The sequence below is a fragment of the Hemicordylus capensis genome, chromosome 1, assembly GCF_027244095.1.
Source record: "Hemicordylus capensis ecotype Gifberg chromosome 1, rHemCap1.1.pri, whole genome shotgun sequence".
Classification (NCBI taxonomy): Eukaryota; Metazoa; Chordata; class Lepidosauria; order Squamata; family Cordylidae; genus Hemicordylus; species Hemicordylus capensis.
Genome location: NC_069657.1, coordinates 210,999,932 through 211,014,629, shown reverse-complemented (window position 1 = coordinate 211,014,629; position 14,698 = coordinate 210,999,932). Strand labels below are relative to the sequence as shown.

Sequence of the window (14,698 nt, the reverse complement as noted above, 5' to 3'; positions counted from 1 at the left end):
ATGCCTCTGGGAAACATAAGCAGGGCAAGAGAGCAAGCATGGTGGATCACCACTAACAGAGATCCAATTGGCAGGGAGTAGAGACAGGCCTTTTCAGTTGTGACCCCTCGGCTTTGGAACACCCTCCCTGAAGAGCATCACCATGCTCCCTCTCTCAGTGTTTTTAAAAAACTAAAACCACATATTTTTAAAAAGAGGCTTTTTAATGCTCCATCTTAGGTTATATCTGGCAGGTTAGTTAGTTATTATTATTAAGTACATTTATATACCACTCCACACAAAAAAGTCCCTTGGCGGTTCACAATATAAAAACCATTAAAACATTAACATTAGTTTTTAGTATTTATAATTCTCCGTTTTTAGCTTTTAAAATAACTTATAATTGAGAACTTAATTCTGATTGTGGTTTTAGCCTGACTTTTAACTTGTTTACTTAATTTGGTTGATTTTTTTAGTTTTATTTTACATTGTATTTATTTTATTGTTGTGAGCCACCGGGAGCAGTAGTGTACTGGAGGGGCGGGGCATAAATATTTTCAATAAATAAACAGCATTATTCATTTCCAGCATCTGGTTTGTTTCTAACAACTGCTATTCAGAAGCATACTGCCTTTGAAATCTAAGGGAAAGTGTGGTGGGGAGTGGTTTGGGAGGTTGGATGAGTGAGGTTTGTAGCAATCCCATTTTTGGAACCCAAGCGACAAGGGACTCTTCCTTGCTACCCTTTCACTTGTCTCAAATCTCCCTTCCCATTACGAACGAAAGCGCTGCCTTTTTGAAAACACTCTATGGCCACTTCTTTGTTAGAAGAGCCACGTAAAAGGGAAGTGTAAAGTGTGCCGTCAGGTAGGAAAGTGTATTTTAGGATACATTAGATTTCTCACTCAGGAACAGCTATGTTCTTGGTTATTATGAGAAGAAGAAAATACACAGCAGATGCTCCTAAAATACACAGTTTCGTTCAGAATTTAATCTTGAATGCATCCCAAAGCAGCTCTTTGAATATTGCTACGAATTCTCGAGCACCATCCTGAAGCCAAAAATTGCCACAGTTCTTTATCCTGCCCAATTCTCCTCAATCCCGAGAATATATAGATAAACAAACCCAGTTTGTAAATTTCGCCGCCAAATTCATGGAGCATTATCCAGCTCCTCTTACATCCTGACAACCCAACCTACTTCAAACCGTCCAAAACTTTTCTTGCGCTCTCAGGGTTCACTCACTTGTGCTCTTTGCACCCCGCTATAACGATAACCAGGGAAAAGGCGGGAAATCGTCTTTAGCACCTCCCCTCTCCAGCCGCGGGAGGAGACACTCGCAGCTTAGAAATTAGCGCGGGCCGAAAAGGCGACACCTTTAGTTCAGTGAGCGCAAAACCACAGTAGAGAAAGCACCTTTTTGAGCCCTTTTGAGGCGGCAAAACCTGTAGCACGCAGCGTTAAGATTTAGGAGCCCGGCGCCACGTGTTTTCACCCATCCCTTTTCCTCTCCCCTCGGCGTTTCTGTAGGGGGGTGGTGTGGTGGGGGCTGCGGTGGCGAGGCGGAGTCTCTCCTGTTCTGCAAAGCGAGTGGGACCAGCTCGGCGAGGGGGCCGTTACCCAGAGGGGGAAAGTTCCGAGGCAGTTGGGAGGCGACAGTTGTTGCCACAACAGAACAACGCGGGCGGGGGGGGGGGGCGTGTGTGGCCACCTGGCAGGACGGTGGAACTCAAGGGGAGAGGAACCCCACACGTCGGAGCCGCGCCGGCTACTGTCATACACAGGGGCTCGCGCGTCACAACAAGCCCCTTCCTCGAGGTAACGCACGGCTCCTCCGTGATGCAACTGCTATTATGGATCGGTTTCAATTTGCACACACCGCTTTGCGACTCTTGGAGCCCCGCCTCCAGGGATGTGGCTTGCAAAGCACTGTCCCTTGGCGTGCCAGATGTGCCAAATAAGTGTGCTTGCTAGCAGGGGTGTAGCTAAGGGGGGGGGGCGTGCTCGCCTCTCTCCCCGAAGGCCCCTGGAGTGAGGGAGATAATGAAGAAAACAGGTAGGGTGGAGCTGGGGGGCCCACCGGCCCAATTATAGCTACTAGCTACACCCCTGCCTGCCTGCGACCGAGGACATCGAGGCAGTCTGGTCCTGGGCATTTTTTCTCCTCAGAAAGAGTCCCCCATTGGGGCTTACTCGGCAGCAAGAACGCATGGGACGAATGCAAGCCCACCTATGTACTTTCCTGAGAGTAAGCCCTGCTGAACAGAAGTGCAGCTTCCTGCTGAGTAAATGTGCAGGGCATGGTGCTGCTATTGTTTGTGTCTACCTCTCTTGAGAGTTACACAGTAACACACATTCCATTCCCTTCACAGGTTGGGAACTTTAGTTGAAAGCCCATAGCCACAACAGGACTTGAATCCAGATTGTCCACACATATACTAGCCCACCGAGGGTCAAATTTTATGAGATTGGCTGTTCCATGGAGCTAAACACAGCACTGTACCAATTGTAAAGACTGGCTGCCAGTCTGTGAAGACAATATTGAGCTAGATAGACCAATGGTCTGACTCAGTATATGGCAGCTTCCTATGTTCCTATGACTGGGGAGAGATTTTAAAAACAAAAAGGGCAAGGAGTAGAGAATCTCTTCCACCACCCCTGCTTACTTCCCTTAGCCAAACTCTTGATAGCTTTGTGCTTAGCAATAGCAATAGCACTAACATTTATATACCGCTCTATAGCCGGAGCTCTCTAAGCGGTTTACAATGATTTAGCATATTGCCCCCCAACGTTCTGGGTACCCATTTTACCAACCTCGGAAGGCTGAGTCAACCTTGAGCCCCTTGGTCAGGATCGAACTTGTAACCTTCTGGTTACAGGGTGGCAGTTTTACCACTGTGCCACCAGGGGCTCTTAAAAACAAAAAGGGCAAGGAGTAGAGAAGAGTTAGAGTTCCCTTAGTGGGGAACAAAAGCAGGTGGGTAGAAGGGGCTGCTGTACTTCTTACCCATGTTTTTGGTTTCAACACTGAACCTCCACATCTTCCTCTGTGATTACGAAAGTTCTCTGTTGGATCTATCTAGGGGTGGATCTGTACCATTGCTGCCGGCAAGTGCACACTCATTTGAACCCCAGTCCCAAGATTCACCCTACATTCTCCTGAGATTCTCTACCCACCTTTGAAATTGAGTGTAGAATTTCAGGAGAATGTTGGGTGCATCTTGGGCTCAGACATCCTGCTCACTTGCTGCAATCATGTGAAGCTGCTCTGTGTCTACATAGCATTTAGACAAAATCCACAAAATTCTTGTCTGAAAGTAACTGGGATGCACTTACCCCTCCTGCCGCTTTCCCCCTGCTGGTGCTCCTTTTTTGAAAAGCATTTGGGGTGGTGGCATACCTTCCTGCCGCCTCTTCCCCCGTTCCTTGGCAAAAGGCTTCAGAATGTGTGATTGCACATGCGCATGGCACGCAACTGCATACATCAGACTGCGCATGCGCGAAATACGCACACACAATTGCACATTCTGAAGTCTTTTGACGAGGAACAGGGGAAGGGATGGTAGGGAAATATGCTGCTGCCCCGAATGCTTTTCAAAAAAGGAGCGCTGATGGGGGAAATGCAGCAGGAGGGGTAAGTGCACCCTCCCCCGTGCTTAAAGAGCCCCCCCCCAACCTGGCTGCGAAAAGGAACACCGCAGTTCCGTGCACATCACCGGGGGGGGGGGCTCCAAAGGCCTTTAGGTCCAGGCTCCAAAATTACCTACATTCACCTCTGAGTGGTATATGACAAAAATCACAGCTTTGTACTTTGTGCGAATTCATCTAGAATAGCTCTCCCCTTTTCTAGAGCCGCTCCAAGTTTAGAATCCTTCTTCACCCATAGACCAACTCTACAGTGCAATCCTGTGCATGTCTTAACAGTAGATCCTGATTTCAATGGCACTTATTCCATAGAACGCATGCATGCTATTCCAGTCTTGAAGGGTGGTAAAATGTAACTTCTCTATGATAATACTAAATACAGCCTTGGAGTATTTACTAATCTGGAATAACATAGCCTTTCACTCAGTTTGTATTGCATCATAAACAGGGACCAGTGTTGAAGAAACCAGCAGGCAAAAGTGACAAAAGAATTTCATATTCTGTGTAAACCGCCCTGAGCCATTATTGGAAGGGCGGTATAGAAATTGAATGAATGAATGAATGAATGAATGAATGAATGAAAATGCAGATAAAGATGTCACATGAATGTGTGGTGTTGCTGATGAAGGCCAAATTTTTTAAAATGAACAAGATATCCAAGATCAGATTCATTTCTATTCAGTCTCATATAATCCACCACTACAGCTGAAATGATTATTTTCAAACTTCTAATTTGCTGCACAATGACTGCCCACCTTGCCCTTAGTGGTAGTTAACAACAGGAAATGTAAAGCTGAAAATTATCCATGTTTTAAAGTACGAGAACACTGAAGGATGATACAATCCCCAAATATAGCAGTTAAAATAGAACTTTCTATAAGGAGTAAGATTATAGTTCATAAAACAAAATATGCAAGGCAAAAGGTAATTATAATGTTTACATACAGTGAAGAATTAGAGATAAAACCAGCAAGAAGAAAAAGTATGCTAAATATTTACTTGTATTTACTGCAGATGAATATCCAAAAATGGACACAAGCAAATACAATTCTGCATTGTTTATATATACTCTGGGTACAAAATACATTATTGCTGTGAATAGGAATTTTTTCATAAGAAAGGTAACATTCTAGTACATTATACAGTGTTTATATTCGTTTTAGAAAACAGCATCTTCCAGTAAATGGAGTTCAAAACAGTGCAAGGCAGTTACAAATAACTTCTCAGTACATTACGCAGGAGACAGGAGTTCAATATTGTGTGTATAAACATGAGAAATGTGTTTTTTAAAAAAATATTGTTGTCTTTGCTAGTCACTCTGTGGAATATCTGTTAAATAATGAACAAATGGACGGCCATGAACACAGCTTTTATGCTTATTTCCAAGTTGTTTCTCCATTCTGAGTATTGTGTCCTGTACAACTTCCTTTGACAAATACAAAGGCAACTGCCGGGACAATCGCACTGCTTCTCCCTGTGAAGCAAGAATAATGTTTACATTTAGATAGTAGCCAGAGACTACAATAAAATTCAATAATACTGTGAGGTGGGGCAAAAACGTTTCCATAACCCAAAATTTTGTTAATATTTTTCCCACAATGAAAGTTTTTTTTTCTAAAATTGTATTGTTTCATACAATTATTTAATAACCTAATACTATAATATCAGTCAATACAATACGAAGCAGTTTCAGCATTATTTAATTGTTTTCAGGCAACTATCCCTAAGAAGCCTATATCATCCAGATGGGCATAATGAGCCCTAGGCTTTGAGGCTGCCAAGCATGCTATCCTGTGCCGACCATTCCCCTTTCCCCTGTATTAGCATATCAACATGGGTGTGTGGCCGGTGCTTGGAACAAACACGCAGCAGCCCCTCGCCATCTCCAGCCAGAGAAGCATTTTCTTCACCAGCTGGACAGTGGGCAGGACCACCACATGCTCATTCCCAGCACTGGCCAGTGCCCCCTGAATTGGCATGCTGATGCAGAGTGAAGCGGCATGAATGATATGGTGTACTGGCCACCAAAGGCTGGGCGTGCTACCCCATATCTGATAGACTTTATTACAAAGTCTATCAGATATGGGGTAGCACACCCAGCCTTGGTGGTGAGATCATTTTCATTTATTAAATAATACAAAATACACTAATTTGCAGTCCAGTTGATTTAGGGTACTGGAAAACTTTCAAAAATTTATTTATTTATTTATTTATTTATTTATTTTTGCATTTTTATACCGCCTTTCGTTAAAAGATAGCCCCAAGGCAGTTTACAAAGGTTAAAAACATACAATAAAAACACAATAAAAACATCATGCTAAAAGTATAAAAACATATAAAAACAGGCATAAAACAATACAACAAATAAAAACACCCAGAAGCAGCAGTAAAAACGATTATGTAAAAGCCTGGGTAAAAAGCCAAGTCTTTACAAGCTTTCTAAAAGCCGTGATGGAGTCCGAGGAACGAATGGCCACTGGGAGAGCATTCCAGAGTCTGGGGGCAGCAACAGAGAAGGCCCTGTCCCGAGTGCACGACAGCCGGGCCTCTCTCATTGTTGGCACCTGGAGCAGGGCCCCCTCAGATGTCCTCGTCAAGCGGGCAGCAACCCTTGGGAGCAGGCGGTCCCTCAAATACCCCGGGCCCAAACCGTTTAGGGCTTTAAAGGTCAAAACCAGCACCTTGAATTGGATCCGGAAACGAACCGGTAGCCAGTGCAGCTCTTTCAAAATGGGAGTGATATGTTCCCAACGGGCAGCTCCGGATAAAACCCTCGCTGCCGCGTTTTGCACTAGCTGCAGTTTCCGGATATTCTTCAAGGGCAGCCCCACGTAGAGCGCGTTACAGTAATCCAGCCGCGACATGACTAAGGCGTGGGTAACCGTGGCCAGATCTGCCTTCTCGAGAAAGGGACACAGCTGGCGCACCAGCCGAAGCCGTGCAAAGGCACCCCTGGCCACCGCCTCCACCTGAGCTTCCAAAAGCAGAGCTGGGTCCAGTAGTACCCCCAAGCTACGTACTTGCTCCTTCAAGGGGAGTGCAACCCCATCCAGAACCGGTAAAATTTCCTCATCCCGATTGGCTCTCCTACTGACCAACAGTACCTCCGTCTTATCCGGATTCAATTTCAGTTTGTTAGCCCACATCCAACCCATCACGGCCTCCAGCCCCCGATTCAGGACATCCACCACCTCCCTAGGATCAGAAGACAAGGAGAGATAGAGCTGAGTGTCTTCCGCATATTGCTGACAACTCAATCCAAATCCCCGGATGACCTCTCCCAGCGGCTTCATGTAGATGTTAAACAGCATGGGGGACAAGACCGAACCCTGCGGGACCCCACAGGCCAACGGCCACGGGGCCAAGCAGTAGTCCCCCAGCACCACCTTCTGGACCCTCCCCCCAAGAAAGGACTGGAACCACTGCAACACAGTGCCTCCGATTCCCGTACTCGAGAGGCGGCCCAGAAGGATACCATGGTCGATGGTATCGAACGCCGCCGAGAGGTCCAGCAGAACCAACAGGGACGCACTCCCCCTGTCTAGTTCCCAGCGTAGGTCATCCACTAGAGCGACCAAGGCAGTCTCAGTCCCATACCCGGGGCGGAAGCCAGATTGAAAAGGGTCCAGATAATCCGTATCATCCAAGACCCTCTGCAGCTGGGACGCCACCACACACTCTATCACCTTGCCCAAAAAGGGAAGGTTAGACACAGGTCTATAGTTGTCCAGGTTGGAGGGATCAAGGGAGGGCTTTTTTAATAGAGGTCTTACCACTGCCTCCTTAAGGCACGATGGCATCCTGCCCTCCCTTAACATACATATGTTAAAATACATATTCAACTCAATGTTTTTTAGAAAATGCACTTCATTGTGACAAATATCAATCAGTTTTCATTCTGTTTTATATTGCTAAACATATAATTATTATTATCAACATATTATATGTCAACATGCTAACTAATATTTGCAATGTCTTACCAGTAATATCAAGCATCAGAATAAAGAAATGCTGGCTTATTGGTTACCGAAATAAAGAAATGCAGAAAAGGTGGGGAGATCTTTAAAAGACCATTTTGTTGTAAAAGAGAAAATTCATGAAGCTTTTCTCTAACAAAAATGAAAAGTGAAACTTAGCAAGTAGCTTTAAAAGTTAACTATGGCCCCATTCAGACATAACTCCAAGCCAGAGATAAATGAGCCAAAGGTTGGAGTTTGATCATCCAAATGCGTGAAGCCACAGTTCCGTCAACCAACTGCAGTTGTTTTCACCTCCAAGCCTAAATTTGAATTTATTCAGTTTGTAGTGAGTTTTGCTGTTGAAACCTGAAGTTCCAAGGAGTTCTGGCCCTATGTAACAGAGAATCATCTTATTTTTCTATGTACACTACATCCACTATACCACCACTCCTACTACGAATATTTATAGGCTGCTTTTCAACAAAAATTCCCAAAGTGGTTTATATAGAAACATTTAAAATAAATAAAGATGGATCCCTGTCCCCAAACGGGTTCATAGTCTAAAAAGAAACATAAGATGGACACATAAGAAAATACAGACACCAGCAACAGCCACTGGAGGGATGCTGTGTTGTGCATGGATAGAGCCAGCTGCTCTCCCCCTGTTCAATAAAGAGAATGACCACTTCTAAAAGGCACCTCTTTGGGTTAGCATGGGAATTGAATAAACCACTTTGAGAATTTGTTGTAGTAGTTGAAAAGCAGTATATACCGTAAATATTCGTAGTAGAAGTTTACATTTCCCTATCTCAGCTTCAACAAAATAATTATTGTTTGAAGTGGAGGTTAAAAAAAAGAGAGTAAGAATCCACCCCTTTTCCTTCTCCCCCTTCTGGGGCATGCCCTGACGCTGCTACCACCATTGCTGCTGCTATTCTGCCTTCGCACACCATGTGATCAATTGGCGCCTTTCTTATAAATAAAGAACTGGAAGGTACTATGCTGGGGAGATGGTGCTGGTGCTGGTTGAGCCAGCAAGGGAGTGAGACAGTTACTGCTGCACAAGCAACAGCAGTGCCAGCACCAATTAGGGATGTGCACAGAACCGGCGGGGGATGGCTCGAAGGTGGGGGGGCATACCTTTAAGGGTGGGGGAGGGTGCCCTTATCCCTCCCACCACGTTTCCCCCGCTGGCACTCCATTTTAAAAGTGTCCGTCAGGGTGGCAGCATACCTCCCTGCCGACCCGTGTCCTCTTTGGCCAGAAGTAAAAGGAAGTACTCAGTGTGTGTGCGCATGCCGAGTGCGTGCGTGCACATGTGATCACACGCCTGATGTGCGCGTGCCTGATGTGTGTGCGTGTGCCAGGTACTTCCTGTTACTTCCGGCCGAAGAGGACACGGGGCGGCACGGAGGTACGCTGCTGCCCCAACGGACACTTTTAAAAAATAGAGTGCCGGCAGGGGAAACGTGGCAGGCGAGGTAAGGCCACCCTCCCCCACCCTTAAAGGTATGCCCCCTGCCTTCGAACTGCCTGAAAAGCCGGTCATTCGAACCTTAAAAGAGCCTCCAAACAGGTTTGTGTGCATCCCTAGCACCATTGGGTCACAAAGTGGAACAGCAGCAGTGGTGGATGTCAAAACCTAATCCAAGAGCGGGAGGTAGAAAGGAAAAAGAGGCTGTAGCCTTTTTATGGAAGAAAAGGAACATGCAGTCCAGAATTTTCTCCTCTCCATACATGGTTGACCTCCTTGCTCCCTCTTGAACAAGAATATGCTGTCCTCCTATTCCAATCAATACATCCTTCCCACTACTGCCCCCTCCAGCATCAAGCCGTTCTTGCCTGCATCAAGCAGCAGCTGTTGCTCTTGCAGTCTGGCTGCTTCTTGGAGGGTTCATTTGCCTACACAGTGAAGCTGAGGGAGGAGGGTTACCTAGGAGGACTTAAAGGAAAGAGAGGAAGGGCACTGTGACAGTGGAGAGTTTAGGGCTAGTGACAATGGCCTTTGGCCCAGGGGGGAGAATTGCTATGAAACCATCACTGAGCCAGTTTTTGCTAGGTGCCACAGTGCCTAGAGTTTGCCAAACACTGTTTTAACAACAACACAAACACAGACTTAAAGGAAGGCACAAAGCTGAGGAAACAATGGGTCGGGGTGGAGTGAGGGGGGAAACTCGCAGGGCTTAAGGCTAAGAAGAAGGTGTGTACTGTTGATTGAGAGATGAGAGGCGCAGGCAGGTGTGCAGATAAGTAACTAGGCTAAGGCCTGGGAAGATAAGCAAGAATTGTCTAAAGGCAGGATGGCTGAAGAAAGAGGGGCAGAGAAGACAACAGCTGAGGACCTGAATGAACGATAGAATGGAGGGATCACAAAAAGGCAGCTGGAGAAAACTCACAAAGAGTCTAAGGACAGGAAGAGTTGTAGGGATGTGCAGAACGGAACGTTCTAACTGCTAACCTGGCCGTTCTGAGCTCAGAACAGAATGCTCTTCAAATGAAGGGCCTATTCAGAGCTCAGAATGGAACGATCCTGTTCTTATCTCAGAACACTCAGAACATTTCAATGGGGCTGTTGCATCGGAACAACCAGATCAACTGAGTTCAGAATGGCATGCAAAATCTGTCTTGTGCACAACCCTAAAGAGTTGCTGTTGGCTGAAACAGAGACTAGAGATTGAAACAGAGATTGCTCGAGACTAGGAAAACATGGGCTTGAATATACATAATGAAGCTTCTCAACCTTTGTTAACAGTAGCATTCTGTGCGGCTCTATAAACCATGGTTTGTGCTAACCATCGCTAAGAATCCACACATTTGAGCTTCTGGGTGTACAACAGCCAAACTATGAATTTATATGTTTTGTTTTGGACTGCAATAAACTGATTTGTATGGTTTACAGCAGTTTACCTGCTTTTGGTTCTCATCTGCTCAGAACTCTGCTTCAAAAGGTCACAAATTCATTTCCCTCACAATGGTGTAGAAGCCCTCTCGAGGTAGAGCAATGACCCTAACTGTGGTGTATTAATGTTCTATGAAAACCACAACAAACTATGGTTTCTAGACCACCTTAAACCCATTGTTTCAGATCCTAATTTGTTCTCCCAAATCAACCATGGTTTCTAGGTAGGCTAAGGTTTAAACACAACATGAAATTAAGCCTCTTCACACGAGCAGCTAAACCTAGGTTATCTGCGTTTAACCCAAGGTTGCATGCACATGTGAACCATGACAAATGCCCCAAGCCCTGGTAGTCTGAATCTGGGTAACCCTGCTCTTAAACCAGGTTAGTGAAAAGCAGGGGACCCGGTACCTAGGCTTGTTGATCATGTGTCCACTTTTCTTGGTGTTTTCAGTTCCTGGCAGCCAGCTGCCATGTTTGTGAGAGCACTGCAGCTCAATGGGCTGCTAGCTGTGATTGTGCCGCTCTGCACAGCATGCTGTGCTAGCGATGGCTTGAATAGGATTGGGCTTGCATCCTGGCCCTTCGTGGCCAGAGCGTGGCTGCTGGTATCATGGGGTCTCCTGGCTCCTGCCTCCTGGCCGAATGGTGCATTATGGGAAGGTTATCCCGATTGTCGGAGGACTTCCCTAATCCAAGCTCTCTGCTGTGGCACTCATCTGGGAGCAGGGGTTGCAGAGCCCAACAGAGGTTCTGCTCATCTCTCCAAGCCCCAGACCACCCCCTTTTGATCGTGTGCAAGCACCTACTATGATTTAGTTAAACTACAGGGTAGTTTTGCATTACATTTCAACCCAGCCTAGGATACTAGTGATTCTACAGTTTCTTAAAATTATTAGAATAAAAACTTGTAGCTAAACTATTACTAGATTAACATGTGTTAACGTACCATATTATCCCCATTCATAACACCTACATAATTATTTTAAAAAGGACTTAGGGTATTTTCAGCCTTGAACACATGCATCCTCTTTAACTGCAAACTGATACCAGATAGTAACAGAAACAGTTGAGTTCTTAAATTCAACTTCTGCATCTGGTATCCACTTTTCATTTCTCATATAGCAATATTTTTTATCTGTAGAGATAGAAAAGCTGTAGAGTGATCATTTAATACAGATGGACTTAAAGTGGTATGTTAAAGGGAGAGCTCGCAAAACTAAACTGGTTAATACTGCCATTTCTTCTTACCTCCAAGTAGTTTACCACTTTGAGCGGTCTACACTTATAGACTTCTTCTGCATTATTATTTATCACAGCACTCAGAATTTCTTTCAAATCTGATATACCATAGTATGGCACACAGTTGGTCATTCCTTCTATTTCCAGCTGACTTTCCACAGCTGAAGCACCTAGTAGGAATAAACACCACAAAATAAAAACATGTTGATAGCTGGAGTTATTTGGTACATTCTGCATGCTGTTTTGATTTATGCTCCAAAACATACATAGTGAAAACTCCTCAGATGCTAAAACACTTAAGAGCCATTAGAATGCTGCACAACTAAAAAAATAATTTTCCTTCCCCGGAGTGAAACACACAACTTCCTACAGGATTTCACATCACTTTCAAGTGATCATTGCCCTTTCACATAGAATGTGCTTAAGTTTATTCAAGTTCAAATATGAATTATTTTACTTCTTAGTATTTCCGTGTTTGGAAAGAAGCCCTAACTCCCAAGACACTTATTAAAATATAAGTGAAATTAAAGAAGATGCTGGAATAATTTCATTTGGTTTAACTCATCATAGTCTGCAGAATAACTAAGCATAATATTTTACATTTCAGCTGAATTCATCAATTAAATTTTACACTGACTTTTAATTCTAAAATAAATAAGGACAACAAAATCGGGAACTAAACCATTTGATAAAATCTTTCATACACAGACAGCAATGTTATTCAAATTTCTTGACCATGCTAAAGTAACCATATGAAAGCTGAGTACTCTTTGATATGGGAACCTGAACATCATCATTATGCAACAATCTTAACTTTTTAAATTTAAAAAGTTTTATTTAAGTTTGATTGAGAGTGAATTTTTGTTAAAAGAATTAGTTTCTCATTAAAGGAATTACCTGGCTTGACATGAAATCTGGGGGGGGGGGGCAGCGGGAGAGAGAAAGTTACAATCTCTTTAAATTGAATGTATGGCTATCTTATGAAAAGACTTTAAACATAATAAAGAACTATGGGGAAAATTCCAGTCCTCAAACAGCACGGTCCATAGGTTAGATACCAGAGATTAGCAAGTTACTTTGGGCGTCATTTACTGATTTTAAGAACACAGCAACAGCCTTGCTGGATCAGTTTGGCATTCTGTTTCCCACAGTGGCCCACCAGTTGCCTTTGGGAAGTCCACGGGGTGGAGATGAAGGCATGCCCTCTCTCCTGCTGATGCTCTCCTGCAACTGGTATTCAAAAGCATCCTGCCTCTAAGCCTGGAGATAGCCTTCAAGACTAGAAACCATTGATAAACTTGTCCTCTATCTAGGTGATGTTTTATTTTAATTATTTTGTGCCTAATAACTACCTGATTTCTGCAATTGGCTCAGTACTTTAATTATAAATATTCAGGACTATCTACCAGCCTAAAAACATGGACATGGACCTACAAGCTCATGGAAAACACTGCCCAGGAACTACTAGTCCTTGCTTCTAACATTTTTGTGGAGTGAAGAACAGTTATGTGGCAAACCCCTTTGAGGTTGTATAAAGGTTCTACGGGCAAACCTCGTTACTTGCGGAACCACTATTTGCGGTTCTGTGTATCCATGGGTGTCTAATTGACACCCGATTTCATTATCCGTGGATACGAAAGGGTTAAAACCCACATATTTGTGGTTCCTAGAGGGCCAGAAATGACAGCGGGGGTCACGACTGGCTGCCATTTCGTCAGGATGAGCATTTTGTGGCTCATTTATTTTTTTAAAGGCATTTTCCCCATGATTTTTTTTACTGTTGGGGAGCATTTCGTGGTTTGGGGGGCATTCCTGGGCACATTTAAACCCTGCGGAGCATAGTACAGTAAACATTTTCAATTATTTTCACTTTTTTGTTGGTTTTTTTCACTTTTTTGTCCATTCTGAAACCTAACCCCCCATTTCCCATAGGCATAATTCCTTGTTACTTGTGGTTTCATTACTCGCAGTAGTAGGAGAAGAACAGAACCCTTGCAAGTAATGGGGTTTGCCTGTATTCAATTTTAAATCAAAATGTGTTTATGGCTACAGCACAGCAACCAAAGTAGTATCTAAATAAATATATAAATTCTAAAATTTAAATAAATAAAAATCCATTGATTAATTTAATCAATGATTTAATTTGGACTTTTTTCTTGGAAATTAAAATTCATGATTTAAATAACTTTTATTTACAATCAAGCCTTCACTGAAATAATCAAAACCTACTTTACTGTAAAAAATATTTAGGGTTTTTAATGTAATTATAAAGGATGGTAAAATCCAAAGGAAGTATAAAGAGAATCAAAAGGATTTTTTCAAGTGGATGACCTGTCAACACAAAGGCAGATGCAACTCAATGTATATCCATTGCAAAGTGATATTTATTTATTATTTATCATATTTTTACACTGCCCAAAACTTACATCTCTGGGCAGTGTACAAGATTAAAAAGTAAAACATTAATTAAAAACAAAAACAAAACAAAACAAAAATTTAAAAGCAAGAAATGTAAAACACAATTTAAAATTTTTAAAACAACATTCAAAACAATCAAAACAATATCAGTTAAAAGCCTGGGTGAAGAAATGTGTCTTTAAGGGCTTTTTAAAGGATGTCAGAGATGGGGAGGCTCTTATTGCACTAGGGAGCGCATTCCAGAGCCTCGGGGCAGCAACGGAGAAGGCCTGTCCCTGAGTAGCCACCAGATGAGCCGGTGGCAAATGCAGATGGACCTCTCCTGATGATCTCAATGGGCGGCGGGGTTCATTACAAAGAAGCCGTTCTCTTAAAAACCCAGGGTCCAAGCTGTTCAGGGCTTTATAGGTTACTAGTGTTTTCAAGCCCGTTAAAATAACGGGTGCTAGTAGGGGAGAGTTTCGCCGCCACCGCCAAGAGTGCCCCACTCCCTCTTGCCCTTTCCCCTCCCCCCGCCCCACTCCCTCTTGCCCCTCCCCCCTGCCCCACTTCCTCT

The 14,698-nt window shown here is 43.8% G+C and overlaps 1 protein-coding gene and 1 long non-coding RNA gene across 5 annotated transcripts in view; one reads left to right on the top strand and one right to left on the bottom strand.

The window, feature by feature from the left end:
• The first annotated feature begins 1,657 nt into the window (after nt 1–1,657).
• Nucleotides 1,658–14,698, top strand: part of LOC128335189 (uncharacterized) — an 82,295-nt gene continuing 69,254 nt past the window's right edge. The window contains exon 1 of the long non-coding RNA XR_008311536.1: nt 1,658–1,797. This is a non-coding gene — a long non-coding RNA (uncharacterized LOC128335189). The remainder of the gene's footprint in view (nt 1,798–14,698) is intronic.
• The window catches only part of PMS1 (PMS1 homolog 1, mismatch repair system component), an 89,816-nt gene continuing 79,722 nt past the window's right edge, over nt 4,605–14,698 (bottom strand). For 2 of the 4 annotated variants that reach the window (XM_053273064.1, XM_053273097.1), the window contains 2 exons: nt 11,734–11,894; nt 4,605–5,098 (listed from right to left, as the gene is read on the bottom strand). In XM_053273064.1, coding sequence (XP_053129039.1) covers nt 4,934–5,098; nt 11,734–11,894 — 326 coding nt within the window. In that variant the 3' untranslated portion in view covers nt 4,605–4,933. The remainder of the gene's footprint in view (nt 5,099–11,733; nt 11,895–14,698) is intronic. The other 2 variants (XR_008311529.1, XM_053273082.1) reach the window with 2 other exon arrangements.